Here is a 20,037-nt window from a genome sequence, read left to right as displayed (position 1 = left end):
AGGAAAATATTTTTTGCCCATTAAAAGTAAACAGATTTCAAATAAAGAAGAAAATTATGCACTCAAGCCTCTTATAAAACCAGATTTCCATTCCAGAACCACGAATTTGTTATTTTTTTAAAAAAGGCCCAATTTTAAATGTTTAAAATACAAAACAACCTTGGGAATTTTCATTTCAAATGAAATGTAATACTTTAAATACTTAAAGTATGTCATGAAGAGTCCACATTATCTATTTAAAACATTTTCTGCAAAGCCAGAGGAGGGACAGGTGCGACCTCCAGTCTCCTCAGAAACATGCAACGTTCTAACCCCAAAGATAGGCTCGGGGAGCATTAAAGCAGCAGTAGTCAAGAAGTTCCCTTTCAGGTAAATGTATAGTTTTAGGACATGGACTAGAGAAAAATGCTACACTTTTGGAACAACAGAATTGGAAAACAAGACAAAAAATAATTTATATTGGAGATTAACATTAGCAAACTTCTGGACCGTACTGCTCTGCTACGTTCGATCCACTTTTTTCAGAAATTCTCAGCTACTCACTATGTTAAGCAGAATGCAGGAGATAATGGAAGGGGTGAGGGGAATCGGTGGACATTTGTAGAGAAAAACATTCTGGCACTAATTTGATTCTCTTTTCCTTTTGTTCCTCTCAGTCCTAGAATATTTCGAGGCCTGAGAACATTATGTGAAAAAAAATCTAAAAATAGACTGAGTTTTTGAATGTCAGGAAATCATAGAGTCCGAAAACTTGAGTTTTTTCTTTATATCCCTTTTCTATAAATAATAATGATAAAAATATTTTTTAATCTCTTTTTGATAAAGAATAATCACCTCACAAAAGAAAGCCCATGTGGGTTTAGACCTACATTTGAACTGGAAAGAATGTCTATGGTGAATGGTGAATTGTAGCATAAAAGCCTGAATGAAAAGAATGTTCACGAAACCTCACACAAAACCTCCGTAACCGTTTTATCACAAGCTTCCCACAATATAGCACAAGAGCTCTATATTCTAGGAAAAGCTTGCCTGGTCCACTTATCATTTCTGCTTTATGTAGTGTACTGTATGATTGCTAAATTAGTGCATAATGTATTTATAATATTTATAGTACCAACATTTAGTTAAATAACCTTTATGTAAGATTTATGTTGATTTTTTTTATTTCTCATTTAATGGCAAATTATGAAGAGCATGTTTCATAAAGATAATTCTCCATTTAAATTCATCAGTCCATTAAATATTAAAATTATGTTTCTGATGCAATCGAGAACAAATTTGTCCAGCTTCAGTGATTATTTGCACTCATAAAAATTAGGCTTGATTAATAAAATTTAAATGCTTGATTAAGTTGACATTTTCATGTTCTAGTCTGATTTATTAAAATTAGTCCCCTTGCCCAGGCCTGGTATGCTATGTAGGTTTACCTTTCTCCTTCTCTTCGTCGACATCCGGAGTGAGGCTGTCAGGAAGGAGTATTGTGTTTTTGGACTCAAAGACGATTTAGACAGTTTCAGGAAAATGCCCTGTTCTTTTCTCAGAGTGCTGCCGGCCTTTGTCTTTATGCATTGTGCCTGCTGGAGGTTTGTATTACAATAAACAAGAAAAATGTTTCTTTCAAATATCTATTGATATGATCTAGAAAATGGCATTTATTTATGGTATTTCTGTAAAATTCAGTTACCAAGAAGTTTTCATCTGTAGAGGACTGGTCAAATTTCTTCATCTGCTTTTTTTTTTTTTCCTGATAAAAGTACAGTTTTTATTATTGTGGGACTCCCACACACATAGCAGGTGGGATTATAGACATGGGAAATCTTTCTGTGGCAATGTTACTGTCTTGATCTATAAGCTTAAAACCAAGACTGATGGTCATGGAAAACCATCCTCTTCAAGAGCACTTACAAGGGAACTTTTCAAAAGAGGAAGTCACGTACAACGTCTAAACCCTCATTGCACCCTTGCTGGTTTGTCCTGCTTTCTACATGCGCGGGTGCCTAGTTGTCATTGACTAAGTCCTTGCTGTATGGTTAAGACAGTATGTTGTCTCTCTCTCTCTCTCTTTTTTTTTTTTTTTAATTTTTAATTTTTTATAAACATGTATTTTTATCCCCAGGGGTACAGGTCTGTGAATCAGCACTCACCAAAGCACATAACCTCCCCAATGTTGTTGTCTCTTTAATCGTCACAAAACCTCAGCAAGGTAAGGTTATTATCCCTGTCTTAATGGTGAGGAAACTGAGGCTCAGGGGAATGAATAAATTTGTATGGCTAACAAGAGGAAGTTCCCAGATCTTCCTAATTTCAAAGTTTGGGCTTTTAACCTCTACCAACTGGAAATGAGTCATGGTAACGGTCATTTTTAAGTGTTTTTGAGGCTATCCGTGGGAGTGTAATTCACTTGGAAACTTTTAGATGAACCGACTTTCTCTCATTTAAGCATGCTAACAGAATATTTGGTTATTTTTTTAAAAATAAATGATGTGGCATCATAGTTATTTTTTTTTCCTGCATAATGGAATAAATTCAGTGATAAATGACAGGAAATGCCCTTGAAGGCACATTTTAGTTTGGTTACCTACACGTACTATTAAAGTTCTACATAGAAGATGATGGAAAGACTTTAGAATTGCAGGCTCTTGATAATGTATACTACGTAACGCTAAACAACAACAAAATGAACACAAACCTCTCTGAGTTACTAGACCCCTATCAGAGTTCAAATTTACAAACATTTTCCACAAGCAGATAAAGACATACCATTTGGTTCCCACTTTTAGCTTGTTAACTGAGGTCTTTACTTTCTTACCACTTTTCTGATCCAGGGGCAATAAATCTTCGCAAATATCATAGGAAACTCTGTGCCAACACCAATCACTACAGAGGGCATGATGCTTAGAACCAGTAATGCAAACTAGTCATGAGGTCATGGGTCAGCCACAAGGTGCTTCTGTTGACCCTATATCCTACCTCCTTCACTATAAAGTTCAAAGGAGTTTTGGCTTGCTACAAGGAGAATGCAAAGTCATTAAGAAGGAACAAACAGGCTATCACTAAAAGCAGGGAGAGTAAAATTAACACAGCCACCCTGAGAACTGAGACCAAAATGATGAGCACCTCTCTCCCCTACCTTCTCCATCTCCTTCTTCCATTACAGAAGCAACAAAATTGTGGGGGCAGACCTTTTGGAACAATGGAGATAATAAAACCATTTGGTTGACATACAGAGGTAAATGCTGGGTTTGGACACTTTGGAGAACCATCTAGGTGATGAATTCTTTGGATCCAAGGGAGGCTTTGAAGGGAGTTTTAGAAAGCTGGTTTTACAAGGAGTTTCTAAGGGCTCCAGGGGTCATCTGGGGCCCAAATAAGAGGCTATAGGTTATTTATAGGAGCAAGAGCTTCAGGTTTCTCTTAAATTTTCCCAGACAGTTCATTTAGTGGGAAAGGAGCAAGATTTCAGGGCAGAAATCCTCTAGAAGAATGAAGCTCAGCTCTTTACCTTGTAATATTCTCACATGTGTCTTTGGAGAATCTGAGCAAGTTGGGAAGGATTTAGGCAAAATTGGAGAGTAACTGGAAACATCCTCTATGGTGGTTACCCCTAACTTTAAATTCTGTCTTCTGAGTCCTCGCAGATCCAAAGCAAGCAGTATGCCTTCCACCGAGGAGAATCCTCCGTAAATTGACTTTTAAAAATAGAAACGCTTTCCTTTACATCTTTCTCTATAGGAATGGACATGTCACGTACAGGTGACATTCATCTTCCACCATTTTACAATTTTATCTTTCCAATTTGAAGTTTAGATGAAGTCTGAGAAGACAGCAAAAGGCTAGCCAATAAACTGAAGAAGTATGAAAGGCAAACACAGAGTTAGGGAGCAAAACGGACCGACTGAAATGTAGAATGGGTGCTGTGGCCACAGATAAACACCCCCTTTCTTTACGTATGCAGCCCACGCACAGACATCTGGGGTCATCTAAATGTCTTTTGGTTGCACACGTGGCACATCACCTACCTGCCTCTATTAGCACACACTCGATTTAGTTATTCATTTCCTTCTAGACCACAAACTGGCCTGGGCAAGGATCCTGTCTTAATCATCTTTGGAACAAGAGTTAGCACTGTGCCTGGAGATGTTCAATACACTTTCACTGAATGGAAATACTTATGCATAAAAATTAGGCAATTTTTGATTTGGAAAGATTAGACTAAAATATTTGTTCATTCATCACAGTTTTTGAGCAACTACTACACTGCCACGTCTGCGACATCTCGTTCCGTGCGGGGATTAAATACACAAATGCAAAATACAATGAGAACAATTTTAGGCTGGTAAGGAAGACCCACAGTGGTGCGACTATTACAATACAGTGAGAGGGATATGGGGTCTGAGTAGGGTGAGGGTATGTGTTCTGAGGGTACATGTTGGCAAGGGTAGGCTGGTGGTAGGGGTCAAGAGTAGGAGGGAAGTCAGGGATGGTTCTCCAGATAAAATGAAAAACATGCTAGGTAGTTACCCAGGAACATATACACAAAATATTAAAATCCTACTGGCTGGCAAATTAGTATTAATTTAGTAAGCCAGAATGCTCAAAATGCACAGGAGCTCTGACCCAAAACTCCTACAATGATTTCCTCAAAGGGCATTACCAGAGACCACATAGAGGATCTGGTCAAAAGATTTCTCTACAGCATTATCTGAGATGGCAAAAATCTTTGAGACATTTCTAATGTAAGTGTTCAAGAAAAATTAATTAGTCACATGGTGAAAACTATGCAGTCACTAAAAATCCTGTGGTTTTCCAGTGATTTAAGGGATATTTCTAAATAGTGTTGATATAAAGAGTAGGTATACTAACAGTACATTTAATGTGATCCAATTTTTGTAAAAAACAAAATATGCCTGACGAAAAACAGTAAATTTATTTTAGTAAATTTATTTTTAGAGAGAAGAATAGATGGCATAGAGAGAAGGTATCACTATCTGGGAAAGCACAAACAGCCTCCACTCAGGATAACTGCTGCTCCCAAAGCAGCTATCATGCTGGCTACCCTCAGTCCCCATCTCCTATATCCACCAGCCCTCAAAGCTTCCCTTTTCCCCAAGGTGGAAGGGGAGAGCCACTGTTGCTGCTTCCCCCCCTCCAGCCCAGTCCCCACCTCATGATCCCCTGGTGACCTCCAGGACCAGGACACGCCCTCCTCCTCCTAGTTGTCAAGGCCATCCAGGTCCCCCACAGCCTGAGGAGGAACCTCAGGGGCTGCCCCAGCATGAGCACCGGGAAAGCCCACCTCAGGGACTGCAGAACCACCATATATTGTACTTGCAGGTCAAGCCCTTTGTGCGCAGCTCTTTGGGCAAGCACTTCAGGAACTCCAGCCACCTGTCACATCATCACATCACACACTGTGCCAACCTGCACGTCCCTGCCCCCCGCAACCCCCCGGCCCAGACAACTTGCAGCCGGTGCAGCCATGTGCTTCTGTGAAGTTGGAGACCTGGCCTGTGTTGCCCCTCCCTGGGCCACTATGTTTGTCCCCCACACACTGACTGGCTCTGCAGAGATTACCAACTTATCCTGAGCCTCAGTTTCCACATCTACATGATGAGAAGGGCATCATCCTTTTTTTCCCGGCTGCTTACTGTGTTTTTTGGACCAAGCCTTTGCCCTCTCAGGGCCTGCTGAATGGGTGCCAGAGGAGTGGGAAGATAGGGATAGAATGCTGGCCTGGGAACCAGAACCAGGGTTCTGGTCCAGCCTTGCTGTGTGAGTCTTTACAAGTGGCATAACCTAGGTTTCCTGCTCTCCCAAGTGCTGAATACTTATTTTGCAGGTAAAAGAGATGACAAAATAGCAGGGACCCTGTCTAGTTCATTTTTGTGGTCTTCCCCTCCCCCACCTTTTACCCAGGACCCTCACCTATTGTTCAATAAACATGCTGCCCTTAAACACAAATTAAAAAAAAAAACAAAAAACCAAAAACAAACATACAAACAATTCTGCTGGAATCCAGGGAAAGTAAAGCTGAAGTTATCTATGGTTTGGGTGGGGCCTGCTCATGAGGCTGTCTTCTATACCATTCTTGAAGAGGTTGGAGAAAGACCAAAATAGCCAGACAATCAGAATATTGTTTCAGAACAGATCACCTTCCTAAAGCTCTTGAGAAAAACAAACAAACAAACAAAACAAAACAAAAAATATGTGCGACTGGGATAAAGTTACCAAATAAATACAGAACATCTAGTTACATTGGAATGCAATATTGTGGAAATCTGTTGGTCAATGTCCAGAGCCTGATGAGGTGATGATCACTGATGTCTGGGGACACCAATCTATACAGTGAGTGATTATCTGGCACAGCTAAGCGGTTGGTGAATAGCTTTCAGAGGAGTCATAGGGGATGAACTTTGTACTGACATCTGATTGGCTGTTGGTTTCTACTTTTTTTTTTTTTTTTTAAATTCTAGTGACGGTGTTAGAAAACGAAAGGTCTGGTTCTTTTCATGGTCCTTCTCAGATTTTTGCAAGCTGGTGACCTTCTGAAAAAATTGAGAAAATTGCTGTTGAAATAAGCAGGAAGAAGAAAAAAGTGATCATCCATTTTTAGATGTGTTTACAGGCTGTATGACTCAGTGCTGCTTCTGTTAAGAGCAAGTATGTGGTCTTTTTTGGTACTGAGATGCAAACAGAGGAGGCTTGTGGTCTATGCTACTTTCCGTGAATGATCAAGTATTGAAGTAGAAAAGGTCTAACTGTACATTCAAAGTGTTTTGCTTATGGAGTCCTCTCTCTTCTCCTCTCCATTTTGGCCAGCCTCTAGATTCTGTCAGCAATATCTCACTTGTTCAGTAAGCTACACCTTCAAATATTGCACCATGGACTTCTTTGAGACCAGCCGAGAAAATGATCAATCTACCTGATTCACAAGAACTCAAGTCAAACAAGTAGATGATTCTTGGCTGGCTTGTATTTGCTGGGCCATCCCACATTGTCCCATCACCAGCATTTCTAGCAGCAAAGAACATTCTCTCCTCATAAGATTTGTTTCTAGAAATAAGTACTCTGGCCCTAACCAAACCAGATCCAACAAGAAACAATAGCCAGTACCATTCTAATGGGTGAAAGCAGAATCAAGGGTTTTGCCATTTGAGGAAGCTAACAAAGCATTTCAGTATTTACTGAAATAAGTATTTTAGCAAGGCAGACTTTGGCTCAATTTGTGTCACAGTCAGATCATGAATCAGAGAATGATTTCATTGATTTACCCTACTCTTCAGTCTTTTAATGCCTCCATTGATTAGGCAAGTGAGACTGCTATGTGGGAGGAATATCATGACAGTGAAACTGAATGTTCTTTTAAAGTATAATTAAAAAAACACCTCTTGAAGAATCTTTGTATGTCAAAAATATTCAAAGACTTTCTTCCCTAATATGAAAGGTTCTCCACTTTGGTTTAATCTTCCCATCCATGCTCACCTGGTTTGAGTGAAGGTAGTCCTACAGGTCATGAACAATCCTGAAATTAGTGGGGTCACCTGGGATCAAACAAGGGACCAATGCAAATTCTTGAGAGGTCACTGGGAACTTCACAAGGATTTGGGGGAATACCTGGGATTCCACATCAGGCTCTCAACATTTAGAAAATAAGCCCTTGGGACAGGCACGACCAAGCATACACCATGAAAATAGCCTGGGTTTCAGAACAGGGAAGAGCTGGGTTCACATCCCACTTCCTCTATGGAACTCATTATTTATCTTCTTTGGTTCTGAATTTCCTCGTTTGTAAAATGATGATAAAACTAGTTAGAACAATCTACTTGATAAGGTTATTGTAAAGAATTAAAATAGATGATGTGTCTAAAAAGGCTTAGCAGGATACCTGATACATAGAAGTTGCTTAATAAACACCTGCTCTATTTCTCTGAAGGCAAGGAGGAGTTGGAGGACGGAAGTGGAGTGGGGGGCAACGAGGTTTTCCAGCAATCTGTGTTCTTGGAGGTGGAGTTAATGCTGCTAGATCTTCTAAAACTCAAGGGAGAAACTTGCTCTAAAGCTCCCCAGGGAGGCATGGGATGTATCAAAATGAAGTCTTAAGAGTCATGCACTTGACCGGTGGTTAGGGGTCATATTTCAGATGGACCAACAGACTCTAATACCCATTCTGCTACTTTCTAACTGCATGCCTTTTCTAACTGCGTGCCTTTGGGTAAGTTATTAAAGCTCTCTGGCCAGTTTTCCTATTTGTAAAGCAGCGAGGACACCCATCTCTTAGGGGGTGCAAGAGACCCCTGGTTTGCTTAGCCAACGCAGGTCTTCCCTTCTCTGAGCCTTGGAGCCTACTCTGTAGCTTGTACCTTCCCCCAACCAATGTAGGTGGCTGCCTGGAGCAAGGCTGTACATCATAAGGGCTGGAGGCTTAGAGGCAGAACCCCACTGTCTCACAGAGAGACAAGTGTGTCCTCTTGCCCCTTCCTCAGCTGTGTCCAGGGAAGTCTGCGCCTTGCCTGACTCAGGGTCAGGCTGAAGGGGAGGAGCGTAGACAGACAGATGTGCTCATGGCCCAGGAGTGGAGGACAGCAGTGGTTAGGTCTTTTCATGGTTCTGCTTGAGTTGGATTAGCTGAAAGGTGAGGAAGTTTAAGCCCTTTTCAGTTCCTATTCTAAATAAATGCTTTTGAACAAGAACAACAAAAAAGACTTCTCTGAGACTTGGAGACTTGATTCCCTCCTCTCCAGGAAGGGCTCTTGTGGCCACGCTCATTCCACCTGTGCTTGTCCCCTCGCTTGCCACAGAGGAAGAGACTGGGCAGCACTTGACTTAGGAGGACCCAAACTATTGGCTGGGCTGATAAAATCAGCTTTTCTCTCCTGGGGGCTGAGATGAAGGTCACGATGGAACAAAGTGCCTAACAGGGAGCCCAGGGTAATAAGGATTCAGCGGGGTTTATTTATTTATTTATTTATTTATTTATTATTTAAAAATTTTTTTTTAAATTTTTTGGATATTTTATTTATTCATTTGAGAGAGAGAGAGAGAGAGAGCACAAGGAAGGGGAGAGGGAGAGGGAGAAGCAGACTCTCTGCTGAGCAGGGAGCCCGATGCGGGACTCGATCCCAGGACCCCGGGATCATGACCTGAGCCGAAGGCAGACACTTAACAGTCTGAGCCACCCAGGCGTCCTGATTCAGTGGTTTTTAAACCCAAAGCAAAGGTAACTTCCTGGCATCTGCTCCTTAACTTTAAAAAACTTCAGTCCTTGGGGCACCTGGGTGGCTCAGTTGTTAGGCATCTGCCTTCGGCTCAGGTCATGATCCCGGGGTTCTGGGATGGAGCCCTGCTTCGGGCTTTCTGCTCAGTGGGGAGCCTACTTCTTCCTCTCCCACTCTCCCTCCTTGTGTTCCCTCTCTGTGTCTCTCTGTCAAATAATAAAATATTTAAAAAAACAAAAACAAAACAAACAAAAAACTTCAGTCCTTAGTAGCTACAATGTGGATAGTTGGTACAAGCCTAATGGGCACTGTGGGTGTGGCCAGGGGTGGGGGTGAGGTGGGGAATTTTACTCAGGTTTTGAAGTGACAGCTCCAACCAAGACAAGCATGACACTGCTGTCTTTATAACCCATGCCAAAGAGATTTCTCAATGAAACATGTATTTATTAAATAGTTCTCCCCCCAACGCAGAAAAGCCTAACAATTCTCATGCCAGAAACTTTAATGTCATGGTGTGAGTGTAGGTAGATTCAGATGTAGGAGTGCTTATTTTTAACAAGTCCAATTGGGAAACAGCAGAGGTGAGATACCATTTCGAACCACGCCTCTTTCTCACGTGCGCGTTCCAGTCTATAGCATTAGCCTCACGACCAGCTGTTTCCTCACCCTGTCCTCATTCAGCTCATTAAATGCAGCAAAACTTCCTCAGCAAAGATTACATCTCATTTTTCTCATTAAACCAGAACAGGCACCATGTCAGGGAAAAGATGGGATTTAGCTCCTGCGATCTTACATATCCAAGAAAGGATATGGTCTCCATAATAAACAACAAACACACAAAGAAATCCTTTCCTATTTTAGTATTAATCTCAACCATCAACCCATACGGTGAAGATAGAATTTTTGCCCATCTGTGAACTTCTCATCTTTCCCCGTATTTTCTTTTTTCTTTGAATTTCTCAGGTCATGAAAATGTTATTCCTTTTTTTCTCTTGCTATACAAAGCTCAAGGTCAATTTGACTTGTTTTTCTTTTATCATTTTCATCCTAATTGAATGTTCTCAGCTAAATGTACAAATGATTTTTTTTTCCCCCCATGAGAGGAAATTTGCCTGCCCGCCCACTTTCCCTCCTTCTCTCGCTCTCTTTTAAAACAAGAAAGTTTCTGGAATCACGCAGTGGTGTGATTAATGTACTTCAGAGATTACCTAAAGTTTGCACACATGCTGAGAGATTCTGCATGCTTTTGGGGATGGCAATAAGGACTTAGGGCAGAACACCACTCCTCCAGTGCTATGCACTACGGTGTAGAGCCAGTTAGACACAGCATGGGAGCCCCCGTCAATATTTGGCCTTGATTTACATATATATGTATGCACGTGTATATGAATGTATAGGTATATGCATAGATGTGTGTGTGTGTGTGTGTGTGTGTGTGTGTATAATCTATAACCAGCAAGGTGTAATCCAGACTTGTTTGCAAAAGGAGCAACAAGTTCAAATGCACAGCTAGGTATGGGAGAAGACACTTAATTAGAAAAAATGAATTTAAGAGTTTTATATTGTCTCAACTGAACCACTGCATAAAAAAACGGAATGAAGTGTTGTGATTGCTGCTCTGGTGTCTAGGAAGAACAGACTACGTGGACTGTGTGTTTTGGGCCAATAAAAGGCAGTTACTGAGAGTTATGGAGTAGAGCCGGCATTCCATGAAACTTGGACTATGGACTGTTACACAGTGGACTGTGCTGAGGAATCAAAAGTCCATGGTTAGAGGGGGAGCTCTGTTAGAGATGTGTCTAATAGAAAAGATCCGGTAAATACAAGTTTGGAATTAGATTTTGAGGAAAAAAGGGCAGTAGAGAAATTTACATATTCTGTAACTTTTCTTTCTTTCTTTCTTTCCTTCTTCCTTCCTTCAGCTTTTATTTATTTGACAGAGACAGCAATAGAAGGAATACAAGCAAGGGGAGTAGAAGAGGGAGGAGGAGGATTCCTGACAAGCAGGGAGCCCGACCGACACAGGGCTTGATCCCAGGACCCTGGGATCATGACCAGAGTCCAAGGCAGAGGCTTAACAACTGAGCCACCTAGGCAACCCTGGAACTCTTCAATAGAAATACAAATTCTTAGAGATTTGGAAGCACAAGGGGATATATTATATGTGACTCTTTTCCCTCTACAAGTATACCTTTCCAGGCAAGGCAGCTATATTCTGGAGAAGATAACAAGTAAAATCCATAGTTACAGAATTTTTCAGTAAGAATACTCAAACCAATGACTAAGTATTGACGATAAACCTCCTCATAGGATTAAGAAGCTGAAACTAAATTACCACTTTTTCTTATTTGCAAATAATCTTATTTGCAAATTTGTCTCAAGGCAACTGAATGAAAAGTAGATATTCTTCTCTCTCGACAATCTCCCTGAAATAAATGGTACAAAAAAGCAATTGTCTGAGAGAGTCCCATTTTCTTAAAGAAAACATCCTGGATTAATTGACAAGAGTACCTATTTGTCCCCATGACACCAATGCTTATGGCATTTGAGGCTTGTCTCTCAGTGTGCAATTTAAATATATACCCATAAAATCTTTGCCAGTAATAACTTCTTGTCTGTTGATACTGCCTAACCATTAAAATCTCTATTAACAATCTCACGTTGGATTTGATGAACCTTACAGAAAATGTTTTCAACACTTCAGTCTTGCAAGACACTTGCTAGGTAAAGCGGGAAATGCAATGATGAACTAAGAGTTCCCTCCCCCAAATTTACAATCCCATGAGAGGAACAAATATATATATAAATAAAAGAGTAAAATAAACATGGTGTGCTGTTGGCAACTTTGCTATGTGTGTGGTGGCTACGTCTCAGGATTTTTCTTTTATTTTGATGATAATTTTTTTCTGAAGAAGTATATTCACCTGGTGTTACCAGCTGAAGTGTAGTTTGCTTGAATTATTTTGTAGAGATATTTATTTATTTATTTATTTAGAGACCAAGCTTGTGCATGTGAGCAGGGGGAGGGTAGAGAGCGAGTGGGAAAGAGAGTCTCCAGCAGACTGAGTGTTGAGCATGGAGAGCAACGCGGGGCTCGACCTCAGGACCCAGAGTCCATGCCCTGAGCAAAAATCAAGAGCTGGATGCCTAACTGACTGAGCCACCCAGGCACCCCTGCTTGAGTTATGTAAAAGGGAGAAGTTTCAGGTCACAGGTATGTCTGTGTAAACATTATGCTGCTGTTATTATGAAGTATTATAGAATACTGTTAAACTGATGATCAGATAACTTTGGTTCCTGCACCATTATTTACATGGTAGATGGCAAAACCTCCCGATTATAAATCAAATGTAGATCCTCAATGGAAAAAAAAAATCTATGTAATCTGATGAAGACAAACAGTCACCAAATAGATTCTCACATTTCTACAAACCTTTAAATTCTTCTCAATAGAAATCTATGAAGTTATCAAATTGCAAATATCCTATTTGGAGAGGACACCTCCCTCCCATTCATTTATATATTGGAAAGCTTTTTGAAGTCGTATGTTCACCAAGGGTGTTGTGACTGAGGTACTGTAAGAGGAGTAAAAGTTGGCAGAAGAACAAGAGATACCATTATTATGTAGCTAGCTTCTGCTTGCTCTAAAACTCTTTTTGAGAGAGAAGTGGTCTTACAGATTCTAAAAATTTTCAAAAATGCCAGAGAGGGCAAGTGGGTTCAGAATAACTTTCCCTACTTTATCCTCCAGCTGTACTCCTGATACACCCCTGACACCAAGACAGATATTTGCTGTAATGCAGTGAATTTTCATTGAATTAAGGTACTTTATGCACTTTCCCAGGCCAACAAATCATCAATCTTTTCTTCCTTCCAAAGACAGACTACAGAGAAAGGTCTTAAATAAAATACATTCATTTGGTCTGATCATAAATAATTTTATGACATTACATCTTAACTCAAGATTAAGACATAAAAACAAATGACAGTAAAAGAAATACTCATTTGAAATAACCCATTTATAATTAAAAGTCATAGCTCATTCTTTGGTATGCTCTCGATTTTAGTGCCTACCAAGATGAGTCATGGTTAAATAGGTGAATCCTTTCTCTGATGTTAGGGCCAAAGGGTTGTTAATTTTGAACTGATTAAGACTTTCCTCTAAACTCAAGTGTTTATGAACAGAATTTCTGGTTTGTAAAATTAAATCAATGTTGATTCTGTCAGAGGGACGAAGAATAACAACAAAACACATACGAATAAGAAAGCAGAAACTTACCGTATCACGTTGCCTGTTATCTTTCCCTGATATTATCAAGAAGTAGTTCCATGTCAATAGTAACAACAGAACCAGTGGTATCATGTAGAGCTCAAAGTTCCAGACAACAAAGAGAAAGAGCTGGAGGAGAAAGAGAGAAAAAAAGATGAGTCAATTCTGACTTTCATTAAATGGACTCTCTTATCCACATCCTACTTCAAAAACACAAAACTAAATGCTTCAGAACGGAAAGATTTATCTGGAAAACAAAGCCTTGAGGACTTGTTAGGCATTGTTCTAAAAGCACCACGGATCCCTGGAAAGTTAGTGTTAAGATTTTTACTTTGCTTAATTTCTATGAAGGAAAACCAATATCATTACCCTGACAACAGATAATTTTAATTTTTTTCATCTAGTGAAATTATTGTCAGGTTGGACAAAACAGAGTTTAAAAAAAAAAAAAAAGGCTGCCAAATGAGCTTCACTACATTGTCAGACATAACTGGTCTATATGCCTTAATGATAAAGAAGGAATCACTGTTTAATATCATGGACTTTTTTTTTTTTTTTAAATCTCACAATGCAACACACATAATAGGCAGATTAAAATACCAAGTCTGCACCACAGAGCCAAAGAGCTCACATTATGAATAAAAGCACTGCTACCAATAAGTCTAAAAATAGGTTAGCTTAACATTTAACACTACCATAGAAATCAAACAGCTATTTAAAAAATAGAATAAGTTTGTCAAAGGAAATTTTTAAATGTCTATGCATATTAAATTTGAAAACTACCAACTTTCTATGTATATAAATTATTTTTTAATTGTAAGACAATTAGATTATGAACTCACCTAGCCTGGCAGGAAGAGCCACTCTAAGATCATCTGCACTGTAAAATCAGCAGCAATGTGTACAGAATGTGTCTTGTCCTTGTGACTGCATGCCATCCCCCCAAACCCCCACCTTGACTCTCTTATAATTCTGCAGAGATCATCTAAACTCTCTAGATTTGTGGCTCCAGCTGCCAAGCAAGGCAACATTAAGTCAAATGATTTCGTGGTGGTACTGAAGAGCTGGATTCCATTCTGTTCGATTCCTAATGCATCCTCCCCTCAGTTTCTGCCTCTGTAAAATGGGGCTGAGAAGAGTATCCACCTGACAGGTTGTGAAAACTAAACAGCTGGCCTGCGTTAGGTTACCACACTGCGTGGTACCCAGTCAGTGCTCCAAAAATATTTGTGGTTGTTGTGTAAATGTTTATCGATCACTTACGAAATTCAGAAAGTTAACTAGGGATAATCCTTAGTCCATGACTGAAAACTGGAAAGTCATCTGCCTACTGAGATTTAGCTGAACCATAATGTGAGTGGAAATTTGAGCCGGGTGGTTGGGGTAACAGACATCAGGTGTTTGACAGGCCAGGAGGGTTAGGAGCAGTGCCCTGAGAACACTCATGTCTCAGGGCACCATGGACATTTTACAGCCTTCTTAATATACTTCAGCCAAGCCTACCACGTAGCAAGATGATGGAGAAAAATCAACCTGTGCAGAGGGGTAGAGAAACCCATGGCCTAAGGACTGGAAGACAGATTCTAGGCATTAGAAAGTCACTCTGCCTCCTTAGTGTTTTCATTTCTAAACACACGGGTCTATAGACCTGATAATCTTTAACATCCCTTCCCTAATATTTAAAATGATTTCATGGCATTACTGTGACATCTGTTGCTATTGTTCTTGTTTTATGTGACATTAAATCCTGAATTTTTGGGATATTTATAACCCAGATGGACACCAACAAATAATGACTTAGTAACCCAAGAAATGACTTCTGGACAGCAGCAACTGGCAACTATAGATTCAAGTTCCTGAATAAGAAAAATCTCAAATATATCGGTGCATGAGACACAAGTCTCATCTTTACTTTCACAAGTAGAAGGATTTCCAGAAAAATAAAATATTTCTATTTAATTTTTGAAATTTATGCAATATATATAAAGATGATACAAATTATAATTGATGGTTATGATTATTTTATTAAAATGTGTTTTTAAAAGATAATTCTTTATTCAGGAAATGAATTAAGGCAAATTTGACAGACATGAACACAAGTGAACAGGAAAATTATTTTTGGCTATAATCCATATTAATTCTTTACATATTTATTTGCAAAATTTAGGCAGTTACTAGAATATAAGCTCTTTAAGAATAAGGACTTTTGGGGCGCCAGTGGGTTAAAGCCGCTGCCTTCGGCTCGGGTCGTGATCCCAGGGTCCTGGGATCGAGCCCCGCATGGAGCCCCGCATCAGGCTCTCTGCTCAGTGGGGTGCCTGCTTCTTCCTCTCTCTCTGCCTACTTGTGATCTCTGTCTGTCAAATAAATAAATAAAATCTTTAAAAAAAAAAAAAAAAATAAGGACTTTTTCTTTCTGTTCACTCTTCTACCCCCAGAGCACAGAACAGTGCTTAGAAATAGAAGGTATTCAATAAGTATATATTTGTTGCATTAATGAATAAATGGGCACTGGGTTCCCAAGTCTTTTAACATAAGTCTACTTTATTATTGTTTTATTAAAAGTGCTATATAGCCATTCTATGACATCAAGTAACTTTGTGAAAGTGTATTCAGAATTACAGCCTTTGATGACACTAACCAATTTCTCACTAAGGCACATAAAGGTTCTCTTTCTATTCTGGCCATGAAGTTATAAACTGACTTATATATTACGGTCTGACCACTGTCTTTCCTTTTGGAACTTCCTCTATGCTTGTCTTTTCTAAGGACATTCACATGACTTGGGGTGTTCTGGCCTCACAGATGGGACTCAGATGATTCCATAACAATATGTCACCAATCGTATTCATTTGAAATTTATTAAGCGCAGATATTCCATCCTGTAGTGTCCACTCACTGGCGTTAGAGTTCTGAGGTTATTCCAGAATAAAGTTACTTGGAATGTCTATATGTTGGTGTTAGTTGGAGAACAGGTATTGCATAGAAAAAACTTTCTAGATGATAACCAAGTAATCAAGACACCTATCATGCCTTTTTCTTCTCTAGATACAACATCACTAGTTGCTTAAAGCACCAGTCCACAAGGTATGGTTTCTAGGGATGTCTCCATTGTGGACATCATCCTCTCATCACATCTAAATCCATAAGCAAGCAATAACTTTCTTAAAATACAGTGCTCACAACTGACATGACACATTAATACCTGTGGTATTTATAAACTTAACAACATGAGCACCAGAACATAAGATGGGGAAAGATACAGAAGAGAGAGAGAGAGAAAAAGGTAGAATTACATTAGTTTCATAGATCTTGGTAATGGAAAAATAATCTTCCCTATTTTTTTTTCTTTTAGAATCTAATATTTAGGGGGCACCTGGATGGCTCAGTTGGTTAAGCAACTGCCTTCGGCTCAGGTCACGATCTCAGGGTCCTGGGATCGAGTCCCACATCGGGCTCCCTGCTCAGCAGGAAGTCTGCTTCTCTCACTGACCTCTCTACTCTCATGCTCTCTCTCTTTCATTGTCTCTCTCTACCTCTCAAATAAATAAATAAAATATTTTTAAAAAAAGAATCTAATATTTAGGTAACTAAGTAAGGGAACTCTGCTATTGAGAATGCCTTAAAAAAAAAAAAACAAGAGAGCTTTGAATAAACTCTGAGTATAAAAGTATTCATTTTTAAAATTCAATACCTAACTGGAGATTTCAAAAGGTCAAAGTAAATAGGAACATAAAGACCGATTAACAACAAAATATACTTACTGAACATTTACTATGTGATACACAATAGCTGATGTTCAAAATTAAGATACAGCATTGTCTTTAGATTCAGATTGCTGTAGTGAATGGTTGCATTCACTATAGTATTAGTGATTATTATAATACTATATGAATGCAACCATTCACATGCAAGACATTCACATGTCTCCACATGCAAGCTTCCCTTCACTCAGGGCCCACCTGCATTGAGATTGATGCTTTCCTACCAAAAAGCCACAATAACACTCAAGACCAGGTCCTCACTGTTGTCCTAGGGCAGCATATGAAAGACCTCTGAGAAAACCCAGGAAAGCTAAGACACTATAGGAACTATCCTTGGTCCTGACTTCACTTATTCCTAAGATTGAGAGAAAAAAGTCAGATATCGTAACAGGCTAAAATGGGGTGGAAAAAGAAATCTATGTACAATTAAAACACACACACACACACACACACACACACACCTGGCACATTCGCAGAATATAAATACAAACCATAAAAATCCTAACATTTATCCTGACCCATACTTCTAGAACCCAACTGAAGCTGGTCCAAACTGCTGACCCACAGAATCATCACTAAATAAATGGTAATTGCTTTAAGCTTCTAATTATGGGGTGGTTTGTTATACAGCAAAAGCTAACTGATACATATTCTTTTTCCAAAGAGACAATAGTGTATAATAAATATGGTCTGGACCAGAAGACTGAAGAAGTGGTTTGAGTTCCATTTCTGCTGTTTGATCATCACAGGACTTTGAGCAAGTCAGTTATTCTCTTTTATTTGAGTCTATTATTTATCAAATGGAGATGGAAACACCTGCCTATTTCACAAGCTGGCTGTGGGGAATAACTCCTGTAATGTATGTGGAAACGTTTTATCACAATGTACTCAGTAAGTTCAAGTATTATCAGTTTGATGCTTTTCATATTTAAAATTGTTTCTGAAAAATTCAGAGACTTTATAAACTAATACTCCAAGAATGGTCATTATCATAACTTCAAGCAGTTATAGAAGATGCGTGGTATCTTTTCAGGGATCTGTGTGCAAAAAGGATATGTTGGAAGGAAATCATAAGTGTTCGATAGCAGGGTTGCTGTTAAAGTTTCCGCTAATAGCTGAAACAAGAAAAATCCAGGTCTTCACATAAACTCATGATTTCTAATAAATGACATTATCTCACACTGGAGTTCACATATTGTGAGTTCTTTCTTTGGAGTTCACCTATTGTGATCTCCAGCCTTAATCAGGCTTTTAAACATCAACCATTTTAAACAACCTCATGCCCCTAGATATAAAAGAAACTTGTTCTGGACTAGCAGATTTTTGACGGTCAATTCCTGTTGATATATATATATATATTTTGCTTTTAAATCCTAATACTTTTTATCTAAATCAATGTTATCTTGCTTATGACAGCACCAACATCACAGAAAGCAATTATTCAGTGTCTATTTGGGCTAACTTTAAAAGCTATCTAAATTTAATCATAAATATTCAGAGTAGCTTTTTTGAAAATCTATAATTTAGTAAAAGCTAAATAATATAATTCATCCTAACAAATGTCTTATATCACATTACCTAAAACAAACTTTAGGGAAAAAGTCCATAGAGGCAGGCTGGGAAGGCAGAGATTACTGTGCTTGTTTTGCAAGTAGGTAAATTGAGGCTCAAATTTAAGACTTGTCTATAGACACCTGCTACTGGGTGGCAGAGCCAGGTCTTCTGATCTCCAGTCCAGTGTGTTTTTCCACCAGTACTCCACTGTCTCTCAGGGGAAGGATTTTTTATAGTGAATATTGATGCTCAAAAGTTATTAATTATTTACGGACTGATCATTCAGTTTGTAGATTTTCTGTATGTCTGTTTCTTTCCTTCTTCTTGCTCTGGGGTAACTACTTTTACATTAGTGCAAAGAAACAGAATACCACTCTTAGGTATTCTGGTAAAGGTTTTGCTTGGCAGAGAGGTCAACAAATAATGGTCAAAATGAGGTTTGCAGTGCCCAATTTCATTCTTCCCCTTTCTCACTATCTTGCATGGCTCTGAATCATCAAAAGTTGGCTATTCACAAGACTTCTATTAAACAGGGTTTTCTTCTGTCCAAAATGTTTAGAAGAGGTTAGCAAGGTGCCGGTACAGCCATAGATTAGAAAATGAATGAGCCAATTACATTTTTACAGATAAAAAAAGAAAAAGCCTTACTTTTTCACATGAAGATTAAACAAAAAAAAGAAAACCTTTTTCACTCAGAAGCTAGATGAAGATGGGCTGAGGCTTTTCACTCCTATTTAAACAAGGCAAATTATGTCAAGTAGAGTGAATGATTCAAAATATTAAGATTGTAGAGCAACACCATTTCTTAGGAGGTGCAAGACATGCATGATTTTTCTTTCTTTGAGCCTGGGGTCTTAAGAGTCCCAGGCAGGACAGGGCCATTCACATTTATCCCATCAATTGATGCTCTCATTGAAGAGCAGTGGAAGATGCCTGCTTTCAATGATCATTCAGTGCAACACATGACCGCATCCCTGGGGGAGAACACTTCAAAAAAATCATTTAAGTTGGAATATTGAATATCCTATTCTTTTGCAAACTACAGTATATTTTAAAAAGAAATCTCATCCAAAATGATTAACACTTCCTACTGTTCAGGAAAAAAGCCTGCCCTTTCAGACTAACAGCTGTGGATCATTAGCTCTCCAGTGATGAGATGTGTTTGATGAGTATTTTTCTTTCTAATTAAGAGATGAGATTCTCTATTTGACTGTCTCTTCAGAACGAAGTGAAG

General features: G+C 39.0%; 1 protein-coding gene across 10 annotated transcripts in view; it reads right to left on the bottom strand.

The window, feature by feature from the left end:
• MCTP1 (multiple C2 and transmembrane domain containing 1) overlaps positions 1 to 20,037 on the bottom strand; it is a 526,997-nt gene that overhangs the window by 82,371 nt on the left and 424,589 nt on the right. For all 10 annotated transcript variants that reach the window (XR_006605000.1, XM_013044488.2, XM_013044487.2 and 7 more), the window contains one exon: positions 13,495 to 13,614. Coding sequence is in view for 9 of the 10 variants with exons in the window: in XM_013044488.2 (XP_012899942.1) it covers positions 13,495 to 13,614 (120 nt within the window). In the remaining variant the exon portion in view is untranslated. The remainder of the gene's footprint in view (positions 1 to 13,494; positions 13,615 to 20,037) is intronic.

This window comes from Mustela putorius, unplaced genomic scaffold (assembly GCF_011764305.1).
Source record: "Mustela putorius furo isolate JIRA1106 unplaced genomic scaffold, ASM1176430v1.1 tig00537350_pilon_pilon_pilon, whole genome shotgun sequence".
NCBI lineage: Eukaryota > Metazoa > Chordata > Mammalia > Carnivora > Mustelidae > Mustela > Mustela putorius.
The sequence above is the reverse complement of the archived record's forward strand: the minus strand, read 5'-3'. Positions and strand labels throughout refer to the sequence as shown.